Source organism: Lagopus muta, chromosome 2 (assembly GCF_023343835.1).
Source record: "Lagopus muta isolate bLagMut1 chromosome 2, bLagMut1 primary, whole genome shotgun sequence".
Taxonomy (NCBI): Eukaryota; Metazoa; Chordata; class Aves; order Galliformes; family Phasianidae; genus Lagopus; species Lagopus muta.
The window spans coordinates 36917442-36935793 of record NC_064434.1 but is presented as its reverse complement, the minus strand read 5'-3'; the positions used below and the strand labels follow the sequence as shown (position 1 = coordinate 36935793).

At 35.0% G+C, this 18352-nt stretch overlaps 1 protein-coding gene across 7 annotated transcripts in view; it reads left to right on the top strand.

Moving 5' to 3' along the window:
* The window catches only part of EPHA7 (EPH receptor A7), a 161147-nt gene that overhangs the window by 46819 nt on the left and 95976 nt on the right, over positions 1-18352 (top strand). For all 7 annotated transcript variants that reach the window (XM_048935312.1, XM_048935307.1, XM_048935310.1 and 4 more), the window contains 2 exons: positions 5405-5560; positions 6427-6762. In XM_048935312.1, coding sequence (XP_048791269.1) covers positions 5405-5560; positions 6427-6762 — 492 coding nt within the window. The remainder of the gene's footprint in view (positions 1-5404; positions 5561-6426; positions 6763-18352) is intronic.

Genomic DNA, 18352 nt, shown 5'->3' with positions numbered 1-18352 from the left:
TCAGTCTGCTTTTAAAAATGATACCAAACAGTAATTAGTGCAGTCACCTTTTTGCAACTCATTATGTTTACTTATTTTCATATAAACTGAAAAATTATAATCAAAAGCCATGTTCAATCAAGTGTATGACATGCTGAAACAATTCTATGCCCTTTAAGCTTTAAGCAGGTACACCACCTACAAGCCTCAATTCTACAAATTGAGATTTCTTTTTTATAATTTGTTTGTGTTATTGTAGTAGCAAATAAGTTTCTTGATTAATGTGTCACTACCATACAACTTTCTTTCTACTTTGGCTAGATAAACATCAATTGTTACACATTGCGTTCTTAACTCTTACCGTATTTCCATCATCCCTCTTAATTTCAATCCCCTAGCTCTCCTAGAAGCAAAATGAATTTCCACAATGTCTGTAGTGAAAAGGTTACATAAAAATGAGCAGTATTTAACATGCTCCTTTTTTCCTATTTCCTATCCCTGGAAAGTGGGACTCTGGAATGCTGTTTGCCACTCTCCACATCTGTTACATCTGTCTTCATTCCCTCTTCCTGAATTTCTTTTTTTTTTTTAAATATGAAAAGAAAAATATTATTTGGTCTCTACCAGTCTACCAAGGCATGTGATGCACTCACAGCAGAAAAGCTGCTATTTTTCTACATAAAGTGGAGTTACTCTCTCTAGTTAGAATGGCAAATGCCTTGGTGTGCCATATAGGTGTCATTATAGTTCTTGGTAGAGTATGTTAATGTTTCAGTATTTATTTGTGGTTTTTCAATATTTCCTTATTAACAGTATTTGGATAAGTCCTTAAACACTCAACTGCATTGGCTCAAAATGTTTGCCATGTTTGCACTGACTGCAGTGGCATATGTTAAACACATCTTTGAAGGGGTGTCCTGCACTGCCACTGCAACCCAGCCCAGCCAGATCCTGCTGTCACGATACATCATTGTTATGACTGAGTGCAACTGAGTGCAACTGAGTGTAGAGGAAGAAAGCACCTTGGTACAAGCCAAGAAATATTGCTAGTGTCATCTTCACGGGGGTCTTTCATCATGCTCAGACAGAATAGTAGAGGTCTTTATCTAAGGCTTTCAGACAAGGAAGTTTAAATATGAAATGACATTCCCTGCTCAGTTTCAAAATTCAGCTCTGTTGTGAAGGAGGCTCTCTCTCCATCTGGGGGGAGTTCTCATCGGCTTTGTATTTCATGGTGGAACTCTGCCAGCTTCCAAACAGAAGAAGTCTCTTTGTTTTGTAGAGGAGGTGGGAAGATGTGCTCTGAGGAGCAGCCATGGCTATCACTGGTGAATAAAGACCAAGGTGTTGGGCAGTCCTGGGTAGTCGCAAGTGGTCAGCCTATAGCAGTTGTGAGGATCAGCTAGTAAGCAAAGAATTGTAACTTAGCTGAAGTACAATTTTCTCCTATATTTATTGTGGGTTTTGTAATTTGTGGGGAAGTAATTATTAGCTAACTTTTCAAGACCACTGTACATTAGGTTCGTAGGTGTTATTCTGCCTCTGTGCTGCCTGTAAAGTGTGACTGCTGTGGGTTTGAAACCCTTTCCTGAAATGGGTGAAACTTTGGAGCATATTTGGACAAAACAGGCTTCATCTGGGAATGGCTGCTCTTCGTAATAGCCAGCTTAAAATAACACTTCACAATGAATAGAAGTAAATTTGTTTTGTGCTGGCTTTCATCTCTTTGTCGCACTCACCTTTTTAAATATCCTAGAAGCCCTTCAGTAACAAAATCACTCCTGAACATTACCTTGCTTGATTGAGAACCAAGGAGTTCCAATTTGCTGAAACCAAGGCTGGCATGGATTATGGCTACACCTTCAGAGTGCTGCCTCACTAGGTACACATGACTGCATGTCTCCCATCACTGCCTCAGCTTTGTAGTCTGATTTACAAGATATACTCCTGTGTTGGCAAAATGTGTTACTGCTGACTGCTCTCTTGCACCGGTGAACTGAGATATTAAAATGGATGTGATCAAATGCAATTTGAACTACCTGAAGTTTGTCCAAGAGATACTTTTGAAGAACCATATACACTTCTTTCTTAATCTTTAGATTTTATTTTTAGATTTATCACTTTTAGATTTGCATATGCAGAGCTCCATGTAATGTTTGGCTAGATATTATTCTTATTTTAACAATGTTTTTATAATGTTGCTCATGGAGGTGGTGGCAGAGGGGATTTTATGCCATCTGTCCCTGTGATCTTAAAAATATTATATAAAGTATTAAATTGGATGGGCTGGATGGATTTAAAATAGAACAAAACAATGTATTTAAATTGCTTATAACATCTAAAATGCACCATGATGGCTCAGTAAAATGAAAGGAAAAAAAAGTAAGTAAAAGAGTCAAAAAGGTATTTTGAAGCCATTCTTTCCAAATTGAGATCACACTTTGGTAAGTGGTCTGTGCAGCACTCTGTCTTTATAGAATTTTGAGTTACAAGTTTCTTGATGAGGACAATGTTAAACACAACATTGTAGCTGTATTTAATAATTAATAATTAATATAGCATTTTAAGAGGAATATAATTATTCAATTTTACATTCTTCTGCTAACCTGAAAATTTATTTTGATAAAATTCAATTTGTGAAGAAAAGTGGGAAAATTGTGATGTGTACTCTGGCATACTTTCCTATCTGAAGGGTTATATAGATTCTTAAAACCTTTTTAAAGCAATTTTCCTGCTATTCAAAATGTCATTTCTGGAATACACTGCCCCTTAAATTTACAGGGTGTATAAGTTGAAGGGGTGGTTATTACATGTCATCACATAAACCTCTTCTTGGAAAAAAGAGAATGGAATTGTAGCGTGGTTCAAGTGCGTGAACCTGGTGCCTCTGGTGTGCTGTGTGGGGGAATAAATGGCTTTCAGTCATGTAAACTAGTATCAGATATTCATCTCCTTTGAAGTCTAATAAGAAATGCGCGCTTACTTTAAATAAGCATCTAAGCATATAAATGTCTCGATCAAGTCATCAGAAAACAAATACTGAAAGGAGTTTTCTATTTACATTTTGGTTTTTTTCTGTCTGAAATCTCTATTTTGCTCCATGTCTTTGCTTCGGATATGTTTCCTGCTGAGAAGGACAGACTGGAATCACAGTAGGGATCTTTGCCTTTTAAGTTGCTCTTTGCTTTTGCAGAGGGCTGTGTGCTGGAAGGCCCAGTGTATTTGTCCAGTGTTTTGCTCGGCATGAGAGGAACATGACTATTTAAGAAAGGCAGGAAACTATTATTTGGTCAGTTTAGCTACATTTCAATTGCAAGTACTGAAAGAGCAGACAGAAGTTTAAATACATGTCTTAAGGTACATGAATACAAATCAGTTCAGCTTTTGTGCTCTTTGTCTTTGATCAGGAGATTCTGAATCTTGAATGAAGGTGTAAAAGATTAATTCTGAGTTAAATTTACCACAACTATAATTTCACTGCTTGTGTTTATCCAAAGTTCTTCTCTAAAATTCTTTTTCTCCTTTTCTTAATGGCATACGTGTACAGCTACACAGCTACTGTAGTAGATTCGAACTATAGCATGTTTTACAAGCAGAGCTTGATTTTTTATTTATTTTTTTAATGCAAACTCATGTGCCTTTGTCAAAGTCAAAGGATACATGCTTTGCATGCTAATTTTCTCTGCCAGGTAATTTAGCTTCCATTCCCTCATTGTTGATTTTTTTATTTTTTTTAATTTTTTTTATCATGACAATCTAAATGTTATGGTGCTTCCTGTCCTTCAGGCATATTTTTCTTTAGAAAGTTAATATATTGATAAAGAGTAATACAGGACCAGAATTTCCTATTATATTATACTGGTGGGTATTGAACTAATTCATCAACTTTAATATTATCTTACCTCCAAGTTTTTCTTTCAATTGCATAAAACTCATCAGATTAACAACAGTCACATGGCCACAGCTATACTGTGGTTCCAGTACAAATGGTACTAAAGTCTAAGACTTTTCATTGTCTTCAGTGAGATTTAGAAAAAGCTCATTGTTTTCATACTCCTTCCATCACTGCAGTACCAGATAACAGAAATAACTGCTCTAAATATCAGCATCTTCTGATACTTTGCACTTCTGTTCTGAGAAAACATCCAAGCAAATATGAATATAACCAAAGTAAATTCTCTCCCTCTGAATTCAGAATGACTATTTAACTAGCTTTAATATTTTGATACCCAATACTAAGTTTCACACTCAGTTCTTTACATACAGATGGCGGCTTAGAAGACGGTTAGACTGTTTATGAAGGATGAGGAAAAAGAAACTGAATAAAATAGTGTGGTTATAAAATCTTCTGTTTTATTAGAAAGTTCTGGAATACTTCTGTTTCTTTTGTTTTGTTTTGTTTTGTTTTTGTTTTGTTTTGTTTTGTTTTTTCAATGTCAGCAGTGCTTGTAAGTTTGCCCATAACCTCAACGCTGAAATGGAGTCTTAATCTGTTTCCAATTTGAATAGTGTGTGATCTCCACTTCTGTCTTCCCCATCCCCTAAAGCTCATGCAGCTTGAGCAGTTCTTAAGCTGGCTTTCTGAGTTGTAGTCCTCAGCTTGAAAGTGTTGCAGGAGGTATGCTTTATGGCTGTTTCTGCTTTGGGAACTCTGACAGTAGCTGATAAAAGTATTTCTAAAAGTAAGTTCTGGGACACTTTCATGGATTCACAGAATAAAAAACAAAATATGAAATGATCTTACATGTATATTTCCAATTGTCCATCTTCTAACCCTTCCTCAGATGTTTTGTTAAATTTGTTTCAGTCTAGTTGTCTCTGTGAAACTGGAAAAAATATTTGTGCAACTCATGCTGTCTGCCCTCCTCTTTTTTCTGCTTGTTCTATACCAGCACCACCTGTCCAACAAGTGTTCACACCTCATTTTTTCCCGGGGATCAGGCTTTTCTAGTGGTTTGTGGCTTCTTTGAGTTTCTCAGTTCAGTAACTTCTGCTCCATTAATTCCAAATCAACTGATTCAGATACCAGAAACTCTTCAGTGGACTAAGTGAAGAGCTTCTTCGGTCTTTTTTCACTTATTTGAAGTACTGCAGGGAGTACTCCAGTTGTTTTGCACATTATTCTTCTCTTCTTTGGTGAAAAATGATGTCTGTTTTATTTCTGTGGCCTTCTGTGTTAAAACACTGTGCTGTGAACTGCTGGCATATTTGTAGCATATGTTTGCATTCATAAAAATGCCACAAAAACATTAATAGTACCAACTTGAGAAAGAGAAATTGTGAGTGTATCTTGCTTTCACCACTGTAATAGAATGGGTAGTTTAGATGTTCACATCAACATGTACTAAATACAATGGAGACAGAATAAAGATCACAATAGTAGTCTATGCAAATTTAAGTTTTAATTTGTGTTGTTCCTCTTTAGCTTGCGGACGTGGGTTCTACAAATCATCTTCACAAGATCTGCAGTGCTCCCGCTGCCCTACTCACAGCTTTTCTGACAAGGAAGGATCTTCAAGATGCGACTGTGAAGATAGTTATTATAGAGCGCCTTCTGATCCACCATATGTTGCATGCACAAGTGAGTCAGTTGTGAGTTTAATAGTAAAGGACATTGCTTAATCAACCAAGTGCCGTCATTTGTAGCTAGTAGTTTCGGTTGACTTTTTCTGTATTTGCAAAGTACATTTGCAACAATAAATGAAATTGAAAGGCAGAGGGGGAAAAAATTGACAGTGAATATGGAATGAGCAAAAATGTAATTTTCACATTTGCTTGATATAATGTTGGAAAATATTGCATGTTGGTAAGTGTGTAACTCTTAATGGAATACATGTATACTTTTCCCATGGCTTTAAAACTGATGCTGCTTATGTATTTTATATGATATAATATCAAAATGAATAACATGAAAAATACAAAGTAGTCTATGTAGATTTGAGTTTTAATTGAAAAGTGATTGGATCTGGCTTAATCTTGCAACTGCAGATAGACTAGCCTGCACAGATAGGTGGTTCAAATAGCAGAAGTCTGCTAAATCCAAAACAGCACCAGATACTCTGTAAATCATACCACAGCTCATAACAAAGAATTACCATGCTGATGCTGTATGTTTAGAAGAAAGAAACAATTCCCATACTAGGAAAACTATAAAAGGCAACCTTTAAGGTACATTAACCAATCCTTTTAATTGCACAGAAGAGAAACAGCTCAAGTCAGTCGCAGTAAATACACAGACAATTGTTAGCCTGATGCCTTAATGGAAAATAAATAAAGCTCTTGCCAAGTGAGTTCAAGGAAGCTTTTATGGAGCTTGTTGTAAAAAATAATGAAATGTTTATGTGAAGAAAAATGCTTCAACTATTTTCTGTCTTAGTAATTAGAATGTTAGCTACATGTCCTACTGTGGTTCTGTGCCTTTATGCTGGACTATTTTTTGTTACACAGGACCTCCATCTGCACCACAGAACCTCATTTTCAACATCAACCAGACTACCGTGAGTTTAGAGTGGAGTCCTCCTGCTGACAATGGGGGAAGAAATGATGTGACCTACCGCATTTTGTGCAAGAGGTGCAGCTGGGAGCAGGGTGAATGTGTTCCTTGTGGGAGTAACATCGGATATATGCCCCAGCAATCTGGATTAGTAGATAACTATGTCACTGTCATGGACCTGCTAGCTCATGCTAACTACACATTTGAAGTTGAAGCTGTGAATGGGGTGTCTGACTTGAGTCGTTCCCAGAGGCTTTTTGCAGCTGTCAGTATTACCACTGGTCAAGCAGGTAAGATTTTATCCTTCGTATGAATTTCAACAGTGTGAGACTAAGAGAAATTGGGAACATGCAAACCACAGATGCGGTAAATCAGGAGCATGTCTGGTGCATCTTTTCGCTTTGCCAACTCCTTAATTTGAGCTTATACTATTTCTTGGTGATCTGTTTATTGGCTTCAGGATTGCTTTCAGAAAACTGCATGAAAATCTTTAAGAGGAGATAATTTTTTAATGAAATATTTTTATTATTTAACTTGATTTATTCAACTTTATTATAAAATAGATTTTTTAAATTTTGCAATTTTTTTGTTACATCATTGTATGTTATTTCCTAGTATTTAGTATTTCCTATGTTATTCCTAGTATTTGAAGAAAAAGTAGATATGACAGTCTTATGCAGGCTTCCTTTCTGAATATTTTAAACCTGTATAGGAGTCCCAGGTCATTAGAAGATGATTTGGATATGTTATGGTGTTTTGGGTGTTCATGTTTTCCCTCAGGATTACATTTCTAATTTATCTTATATGTCCAAATATCTGATTATGAGATTCAGTGAGAATGTGATGGTTAGTCTTTGTTTCTTCTGCTTATCATAATCTGACAGGTGAAATGTCAGGGAAAATAAAATCAAACTAGCGTATCACCCCAGGGAGAATAGGGCTTTGGTTGTCTGTATACTCAGTGAAAAAACAGGATTCTCAGATTTGGGACTCTGAAATGGTAAGTTATTTCTTGATAAAAAAACACAGGCCTCTGGATCTACAGTATATCACAAAAACTAACTTTTTATATCCTTTTATCTTAAACCGAACAGTAATTGCAAGATCTATCTGTCAAAGAAGTGCCTTAAAAATTATATGAATAACTGATGCTTGCTATAAGAACAGCTAATCAGTGTTGCAATGAATATTTCATACTTATATCTTGGAGGAAATTTTTATTGTGATCAAATTATTCTTTTTTTTAATCATATATAATTTCAGGTAGAATTATTTCCTTATACTACTGCTTGATACTGAAGACAAAATTACCATTACATTTTCACTATTTGTTCATTGCTGCGTGAACAATCAGGGAAAACGGTAGTTATTTAGTTAATTTACACTTTAAAGATGGTAATTAAAAAAAAGTCAAGAAATTTTACTTCACTTCCTCTTCCCCACTCCTCACCCATGAACCTAGGATGGTTTATGTAGTTATTAAAGTTAGTCTGGAATGTTTTTTGGGATATTTAAATTCCCTATACTGCTTCTCTGCATAGCAAATCCACATCTCATATGATTTTGGAATCAATTCTGCGACTGAAAGATTTGCTCTATGTATTCATTTAGTTTTTGGGGGTTCTGTTTGCGCATGGAGAACTTACTCTGAAACTATTGTTGTTCCACAGATTATATTACTTTAGCATCTTGACTTTTCATCTTTAAAATAATTATTTGTAATTCTTCAAGGATTCTTTTAAAGCTGAAGCTTTGTCTGTTTAGCGCTTTTAATCATAATTTAAAAGCTTCCAGTTGGGCATACAGAAAGAATATATATAAGAAACAGATTTTGAAAACAAACAAACAAACAAACAAGCAAACAAACAAAAAACAACAAAAAAGGCTCTCTTTGTTACAGCTTTCTCCATCTGTAAGATGAAGGTAACCCTTATTTTATCAAGCACTTCAAGATCTTCTGATTAAAAGTGCCATGAAAATGAAGCCTATTTTACCAGAATTACAAAATTCGTGTTAAAGAAAATAGACTTTCAGAAAAAAAGAATAAATGAATTCACAAAAAGGAAAGACCTCTTTCACATTATTTTTACAACTGCATATTGTGGATCCTAATTCTGATTTCTTTGATTTCTCAAGGAGGAAAATATTTTAGGTGGAACAGATTGATGACTATAATTGAACAGAAAGAGGCTGGTTGCTCAAAGGAGACTGCTATGCTTCTGTGCTATTTTATTTTACCATGGAGAGAAGGAAAATGTTGGATTTATTTATAGCCGAGTAAACTAGGATTCATGCAGCTTTCATTTGTTACTATGTGACTGCTCTCTACTTTTGGCAGAAAGGACTTTTTCTATGCCCATATTGCTTTTTATCTGTGTAAATGTGTCTAACTAAACCTTCCTCACATGTTATTGTGCTAGCACAATAGGTGGCTATATATAATTACTGAGTTCACCAATTGCACAGAGGCTTGCAGTGAGATTTTCCTTTAGCAGTTTTGTTTTAATTGAATTGAACCTTTCTGGTCATATTCACAAAATTCAGATAATTTTGTAACAATAATGGGAAACTATGGATAAAATAATGGGATTAGGAGATATATTTAGTGTGTTTTTCACCTGCATATAACAAGCTTCTGATGTGGCTGAGGGAACATGTCACAGAAAATATCCAGGTGGTTAATTAAAAAAAAAAAAAAAAGCGATTTATATTTGTGAAAATAGCATAATAAATTGAGTACAAGTAGGAAGGTAGCATTTCACACTGCTCATGTGTGTACATGAGACCCACTGCTGTTCATTCCCTGTGCTAACACTGTTCTGACCAGGCTATCAGTTGTCCTATGAAGTATTTTTTATGCTGCAGACATAAACCATGAAGCTTTCTATTTCACTCTGTTTTTGGTTTGTTTCCTTTTGTTTGCATTTTTTGACAAAAGCATGAAAGAACTGAACCAGAATCACGTGTAAAAGATGAAGTACACTTATTCTCCCAGGAGTAAACCATCTTGTTTCATATCTTGCCTATCCAGCATCATATAAAGATTACAAGATATCATCCCTGCATTACAAGCGAGTCTGTGTGAACCCATGCATCCTTGTAGAATTCAGATTTAAATGTGACTAAGCCCTAGATACAATAGAGGAATGTACTGAAGAGCTGCAGCTGGCGAACAGCTGACAACCACAACCTTTGCATGCTTACTGAATGGTTGCTTACTGAAGATAAAATTTGCTACTCCCCTAATAGGATATTTGTTTTCAGGAGGTACTGGAGGTTCCTTTTGATCATTCAAATTCCTTTTCAAATTTTATACTTTGTTCCATACATCTATCAAAAGACTAGTGGAACTGGTTAGGCTTTATGGCAGATGAATATTTGTCAGATTTTGGCACTTAACCAACTTCAAATTGTGAAAAAAAATGTGAGTTTCAACAGTAATTGTATCTTTTGCAAAGATACTATGTATTTAAAGCTATCCTTCTACATCCGTTCCTTTAAAGTCTATCTAAGTGGACAATAGATGGATCTCTGGTAATGAATGGGATTCGTCCAAATTACCTTGATTCTGTAAAAATTAAGATGTATTGGATGATTGCCACCATTCATCAGTATTTGAGAAAATTTAAGCATCTGCCCAGATCCAGTTTGAGTTGTCTTTATAATCACTGGAAGGGAAAAAGCATATCCAAGGGAACACACATCATGTCTTACTACTGTAAGCAAACATGACAAATAAAAGTTAAAATGTAATGCTCATGTCTGCTCCTAAACATGCTCTCTGTCCTCATGAAGGGTGCACTTCCTAACGCTCACTCCTTCACAGCAGGAGAAAAATTCCCTACAAGACTTTTAGCTTATGCTGCCCCTTCTGATGCATTTGATGCTGACAACTTGAAGTGATTAAAAAAACGTGATTCAGTTCCATAATTAAGACATGGTCTTAAAAATCATTTTTTTTTAGTAACAGTTTATTTTTTATATGCTGATTTGTGTTTTCTCTTTTTTAGACCTCCTAGAGTTCATATTTTCTGACCTTTTTTACAAGAAGCAGATCGTAACCCAGATGCATTCAGCCTCACACAGCTGAATGAATGAACGAATGAAAAAATAAAAGTCTTTCAAAGTTGTGTTATCCCAGTAACTTGAAAGGAAAAACATTACATGCTATAAAATCAGAACTATTAGCAGCAGAAGCATTGATTTACATGGCAAGAAGAAATGAATTGAAAACACAACAGAAGAAAGCTATCCCTTGTGTTAAACTATGTGATGGGTTCTGCCTTTCTTAGACACTCAGGTACTTCAGAATTCTTGCTGAAGGAGAGATGTTCTGAATTCTCTGTTACTCTCCATTCCCCTTTGATTGTTGCTGCTCATTGTTTTCCTCTTCTTTTCTTCTGTATGGATTTTTTCCAGGTCTCAGTTACCCTCATTTGTTTTTGAAAGTTTCTTCTTCCATAGTCTCCACACTATTGACCATCTGTTTGCTTCCAGTACCCTGTCTTAAACCTGACTTTTATTTAGCAATGAGCTGTCTCCCAGCAGGGGCAGCAATCAAGATTTGTGACTGTGCCTTTCCCAGTCTCTTTGACTTCACTGTTGAGTACTAGTTTTCTCTCCATCCCCCAGACCATTATAATATCTTCCCATTCTGCCTATAAGTTGTTTTTATCTACTTTCATCTATATCTTCCATCCAGTGATCACATCTGGTGATACTTGACTATTTACTATTATTATTTACTATTATTATACTATTATAAGTAGCTTCATTGTTCAACTGGTCATTTCTGGTATATTTTCCCATTTAAATGACCTTCCTTTGGGTTCAGGTTTCTTTTGGTTTCTTGCTAGCGACTTTGCTTTCTGAACACTACTTCTACTACTTCATGTAGTCTTCAACTGCTGATCAGCTTTCCCACACTGGTATGAGTACATTATATACATCATGACAGTGCTTCATTTAAAACAATTGCAGATATTATATATATATATATATATAATTATATTATATACATAATTTTATATATATATATATATATATAATTAAATGTATTCGATCTGTTGAGCTGAGAGAACTGTTTCCTGTAGAAGGGTGCTTCTGAAAACTGATTTTTCCTAATTCCTTGTGTTAAATTTTGGTTCTTAAAAACATGTATGCTACAATGGCTGTTATTTGGGCTCCTATTTTGCTTTGTTTATTTAATGGGAGTTACAATGATGATGGCACTTTATTATTATTTAAGATATTTTCTAATGTGTTTTAACTTTTCTTCTGGACCAGTAGGCGGACTGCATGGTGCTTTTGTAAATGTTCTGCACACCGTGGCCACCAACTTAAAAGCATAAAACCAGAACAAAAATGAACATCATAGTTACTATTCCTCTAGATTTTATGTATCCTGTCAATACATTTTAAAAATGTATTGACCTATTTCTGTAGGAGTAAGACTGCCTATTGGTCTCAAATCACCTTACTGCAGACTAATATTGCAGATGTTTTGATAGGAGGGAGTAACTGAATTTATAACAGAATTAAGATGATGGATAAAAACTTGATTACGAGTTCCAGCGTCTGTATAGCAAATACTATCAGACTGTTGAGAGCAATTTTTTCATTCACTGATTGTATCAGGTCATATTTAATGCAGTGAAATCCACAAGGTTATAGAGATATTGTACAACTACTAGATTATTATTGTAAGATTAGTGCTAAAAATAAATTATTATTTTTTTATGGATTTTCGCAAAGGAGAAATCAACTATACACAGTATAATGTAATTTGGCAATATGATACTTATGGCAATATTATACTTATATGAAGCAACATAACAAGCAGTATGATTTTTTTCTGGGTTTGTTTGTTAGGAGTTGTTTTTTCATTTGGTTGTTGTTTTTATTATTGGATACTCCTGAATAGTCTATTGATAGTATTTACATTTTTTTCTAATATATTTAGGTCTAACTTGTTCTAATATTTTTCACTGAAAGATAGCAGAGAAAGCAAGAAAGCAGATATTAGCTGTGTTGCTTAGGGTCTGATCCTGCACCGCTGAAGTCAATGGAAGTTTTGTCATTGACTTCAGTAGGAGCAGGATTTGAACCTCATGCTCTGTCAGAACACACAGGAACCAAAGCAGTGAACACTGTGTCATCCTGAAAAAAAAACTTCATACCACATTTTGACTGTAACTGTAGCACATCAGTCTGTAGCTGAATGTCATTTGAATTTTTTATTCAAGTATATTGGAAATGTGATTTGTTTTTCAAATGTGTATAATAACTCCCCTCTCCAGCTTTACCATAAAAGTTTTTAGAAACCAGTGTGTTTTGGTTTTGGTTGTTTTTTTGTTTTTTTTTTGTTTTTTTCTTGCCAAGAAAATTAGAAAGTTTTTCTAATAGAAACAATATGAATTTTACATTTAGAAATAAACATAATAAGAATCTAAACTGGAGTTTTCAGCTAGGCTAAGTAAAGCTTCAGCTTCACACAGCCCAAGCTCTGTATTGGATGTAGTCAGAATGAGCTGGTAGGTATGTTAAATATTTGGTTGCAACCTGCTGAGAGAAGCCTTACAGCCACAGGGCACGTTCAGTTCAGTGCACTAAACTAATGAAACAGCAGACTATGGCACCACAGTCAAACATGCACTACTAAAGCAGACTTCCACCAATTACACAACAAATAACTATGTACATAAGGAAGAAAAGGAGTGATATGAAGTACAGTCTAACCAAGTAGAGATTTGTTTGCCAATGTAAGAAAGGAAATATGGAGAGAGTTTTTGTTCTAACATTGCAAATGTAGACTGCACATCTCCTCAGATGTTTCTGAGTTATGCTAATTATCTTCTTAAAAATAGTAGTGAAAATCTAAGCCTGACTCTGAAAAGAAAAATCAGTGTGATAGCATTACATTTTCTATGATACTTTTCAGAAAGCTTTGTGAAATAGAAGAGCTCTGCTTCTGACTTCTAGATGGGTTTTAGACCCTCACATCTTTCACTTCATCCAGTTATATTGCATCTCATGATCATAAGTCCTTTTACAGTGAGTGGAAACTAAATACTCTTTGAGCTTTATTACACAGTTTGAGGCCTCATAGTTCTCTAAAGACTTTGAAGACTTTCAAGATATATGCAGTGCGAAGAAAAGAAATTGTATGATAAATTTTTACATGGTGGTACATAGTGTAGCTATTTATCTCTTGAGTAAAGAAGAAGAAGATCCATGGACCTATGATTCTGGCAGCAGAACTATATCTCCAGATCTTCCTTTTCCATTTCCTGTATTATCTGTATTATGGTATCTCGATGGAGGATCTAGGTTAGCACTGAACTCTTAGCAGTAATATTTCATGACCTCAATGTAATTTGTTTGGTATATTAGCCAAATATTATCCAAAATAACTTTGTTGATGATTATGAAAGGTAGGTAATTCACTGTTCTAAAACAGAATAGAATTTTATAGGAATTTTCATAGGAATTTCGTGTAGTCAAAATACTGGGATGATTATATTTAGATCTAAGAATAAAAAGAGAATGACAGTGTAGAAAGTGACAAAAAGAAAAGCTAAGTAATCCTATCATAAATTTTCTCAAATATTTGTTTCGTTTGTTTGGTGGAGCTTCTTGTTTCTCATTTGAAGCTAATAGTGACACGTAATTTGCTTTGTAAAAGCATAGGGAGGATTTGGTTTTCAGTATTTACAAAATAGATTTAAACTCCTCAGTGAACAAAATTGTGGTATCAGTGTGTCAGAATATTGTTCAGTGTTTAATCTAACAAAAAAGCCCACTGCTCGTGAGTTCTAACATGTTCAGTACAGTGTAATTTATTATAAAGAAGTTTCATCTGTTAGTTTGCCTAGAAAGAACAAAATTTTAAAAAATTCACAGATTGTGGTTGTAGAAAAGTAAGATATCAGAAGTTTTGACTCTGAATTTCCTAATATTTGGTGGCTTCCTTCTGACCTGTTAAAGAATGCCCATACAAGTCCTTTCCAATGGGAAATGAACACTACAGAAAGGCACTGTTACAAATAAATAAATGCTATCATGACTGAAATCCTGACGGAGCTTATATGTAGTAAATTTGAAAATTCTTTAGCTACTCTATAGTGAAACATTTCATGACAGCATGGCAATTACCCAGCCCACTGTAATGATTCCTGTGGAAATCTTTAAAAGAGGGAAGATTACTTATACAGGGAAGTATACAGGAAGTTTCTTCATTAAGCTTAAATGATAGAATTAAGTGTGCAGCTTCTAGACGGACAAGATTGCTCACACTAATGCCAGGTTAATTCCACCATTTAGTGTTGAAGTTCAATCTCATAATTAACTGTTTAGCATGAGGTGCCAAGTAGGTCTGTCCAGCGTTTTAAGACAGCGCATTTGTAGTCCACTTTATATATGTGTCTGAGGTTCTGCTGCTATTCTTTCACAACAGATCATATTTTATTCAGCTTACTATTTGTTATTTGTTGCATGTGGCAGCAAGCCTGTTTTTATTTAGGAAGAAAAACAGAGTTTTGTCTAACCAGGTCCATAGGTGAAAAAAATAAATCTTTCCTTTCTGGTCCATGGCTTTGTAGCAGTTTAGGGAATATTGATGTCCCAGGAATGGATGGTTTACTTCTTGGCAGGCAAAAGTGAAAAGCTGAGCTGGAACAGGGAGCTAGTACAAAATAAAGGTCTGTGAAGAGCTGGGCTTGATCCTTCTGTTGCAAGTGGGGTAAAGTAAAAAAGAGACGTAATAGCATAATAGCCATTGTAGACTTAGCAGCATAGAAATCTCCTTTGGTAGCAGTAGATTCTCCTGGTTCTAGAATAGTCCAGGCAATCGGTAACACTGAACAATTTTTCTGTCTCTGATGTTGTGCTGCTGTGTGTAATTTCTTTGACTTTGCTTATGATAGAACCAGCTCTAGCTCCATAGGGTATATTCCTAATTGTACAGTTATATCTACTACTCTTTAGTGTATAGTCAGAATATATAATTGTGTCTATTTTTAGAGGAAATTCTCAGGACAATTTATTGAGGAAACCATGGTTGAAGACTGCAAATAGACAACAATGAAGGAGTTATCTTGAGTTCAATAGTTAATGTTAAGATAGGATATGCTGATTATCTTTTTCTTTGCTTTGTTAGTGATGAATGGAAGCAAATTTGATGCAGACAGCAATCTGGTGGAATGATGCAGAGCTATCTATGAAAAAATCTGTACTAATCTACCAATGCAGTAAATTATAGCTACAAGCAAAAGACATTGATCCAAGAGGATCATTAACAGCTTTAACCAACTGATCCAAGTAATAGGGTAAATGAGAGAACATTATCAAGATCTAATTTTTACAGTTGTCAACTACAATTGCTTAAACATGGTAACCACTTTCTCTCAATTTCAATCATTTTATGACTTAAGTTTAGTATATGCTATTGTGGGCAGCCAACAAGGATCAATTAAGTGGTAAACTGCACAGGAAAAAATCCATTTATAGTGCACTCCATTTACCAGGAGGTCAGTCACAAAGGGAGAGATAATTGCTGCAATCCAGCAAAATTAATTGGGGATGAGCCAGAAAGGATGATGTATGTTCTGTGACAATGTGCATGACAGAGATGTACGCACAAACCTGTAGCTGCTTGCCTTGTTGGTGACACAAGGACAAGAGAAGGAGACCTGTGAAAAACAATTAGCATGGCTTCAGAGTGAGCAATTCTTAATTATCCATAACATGTCGACATCAGATAATTAGTGTCCCAATTTTTAACAATATTTGGTCATTAACTACAGTAGGATAGAGAATATCAAGAACAGAGCCATTTGTCTGAGCTAAGAGTTACATAACTGTGTCAATATGTGAACATAAGTCAACTAAATCACACTCGTGATAATGACACAGAAATCTTCTTATTGTGCAACCAATATATATGCCCTAAATTTGAGCTTGTAACAAACTGCATGTTATGTTTACAAAAGGTAGCTTATTAAGACCGTAGTAGCAACATACAAAATAAAGTGGGTTTCAATGACAGCTTTAGTTTTAATTCTCAAACGCTGCTTTTTCATCAGGATACTCATTTTTTCAGGATAATCTACACAGAAGGCAGGATATGTCATATGACTTAAACCGTTTTAGTATTAATGCTTATTTGGACAAGGTTATTTTTGTCTCACTGTGTGAAGCTGTGTGAATGTGCTATCTGTGTATCTCTTTGGACCATTTTATTTCAGCTCCTTTTTAAAATTGTTTTTTGATCAATTTTAACTGTGTTTGAGAAAACAGTAGAAATCTTAAAATCATATGTGAAATGAACAGTGCAGTGAAAATCTGTACCCTACTGAATGAGCTAAATTCTGTGCCAGACATGAGAGAATCTCCATGAAACACAGAAAACTGTTAGAAAACTATTCACAGAACTGCTGGTATTTTTTTAATGTTAATGAAAGAAATCTTTGAAGTGCAGAATGCACTGTTCCTTCTCTTTCTTCTTGTTCCTGCTATACACAGGCAGAATGAGTGAGAGAAAAAGGGAGAGAAATGCTCACACTTACACAAGCGCACATACATGTACACACATACATACATACATGTAGCTTAGTCTTTTAATTATTTCCACTAGCCTGTTAGTGTATCTTCCAGATTTTTTAAGTCAGATCTCACTTCCTTTGAGCTGAGATGTAAGACCCATTCCTCTCCTGTAACTCTTAGCTTTTCTTTTTAAGGATGACTCTCCCAAACTTTTACATATACTTAAACAGCTTGTTGTACAGGATTGTCTGCTGAACCCAGGGTTTCCACACACATGCATGCATTTACAGTGGCAGACCTTTTAGTTTTTGTATCTCCTTTCTGAGACCTGCTGATGGATGTGTCTAACAGCTCTTCTGACAGTCCCTGTATGTCATCTGAGAGTGTGTATTTTTTGAGTACCCCATTTCCTAATGTGTCATGGAGTGCTCATTTTTCTCCATAGCACCCAAACTCCTTTCAGACAATAGCAGCTGAATCAGCAGGCTAGATTCAGAGCTAGATATTTGTATGGAGAAATACCTTTTACTTCATTAAAATCTATTTGAGTTCATAGACTTTCTAATCAAACCTGTGAAATGAGAAATTCAATGCTGATAGTTCAGAGACAATGCTCTAATGATCTTCCTCTGTGGGCCTCCTGTGGAATTATTCCATATATTCACTTGTGTAGATGAAATCAGAATTTCACCCTTAATTCTAATTTTTCATATTTCAGCTTAACTAGAAACAAAGAAGGGAAAGTGCCATTGCTCCTTGTATAATGTAGGGTTAATCACATGAAGTATTTTAGGGCTAAACATTCTGCTCTTTGATGTTGGCATTAAACATTAGCATTTTATTTAAATCTTTTGTGGATATTTACATTGCTGCACTCAGCGGAGATTGATAGGTTTCTTTAAGGAGTGATTGGGAACAGAAATCAAATTTAGGAATTCTGCATTGACTCATCTTTCATTACAGAAGAAGCTTTACGTTACCTTCCGTATTTAGTCACTTGAATTAACTGCAAAAGTTAGATGACATGAATGCCCTCTTTCTCCCACTCCTCAAATATGAAGATGTTAATTTCTGCCACAGTGTTAACAGTATTTACATGCTTTCCTCTAATTTCAAAAAAACACTTAACAAGAAAGCAAATTTAAATATAATTGCTTGTCTTCAGGACTCTAAGATTCTTTAAAAATAATCTGTTAGTTCTTTTAACAATTCATGTTATTAAGACTGATCCCTCTTACCAACGACAGAATTAAGTGAGACATTTAGTGAGGATATGCACATATAGGGATATTTCATTTGATTACCTTAAACACTAATGCTAAATGTGTTTCTGAAATG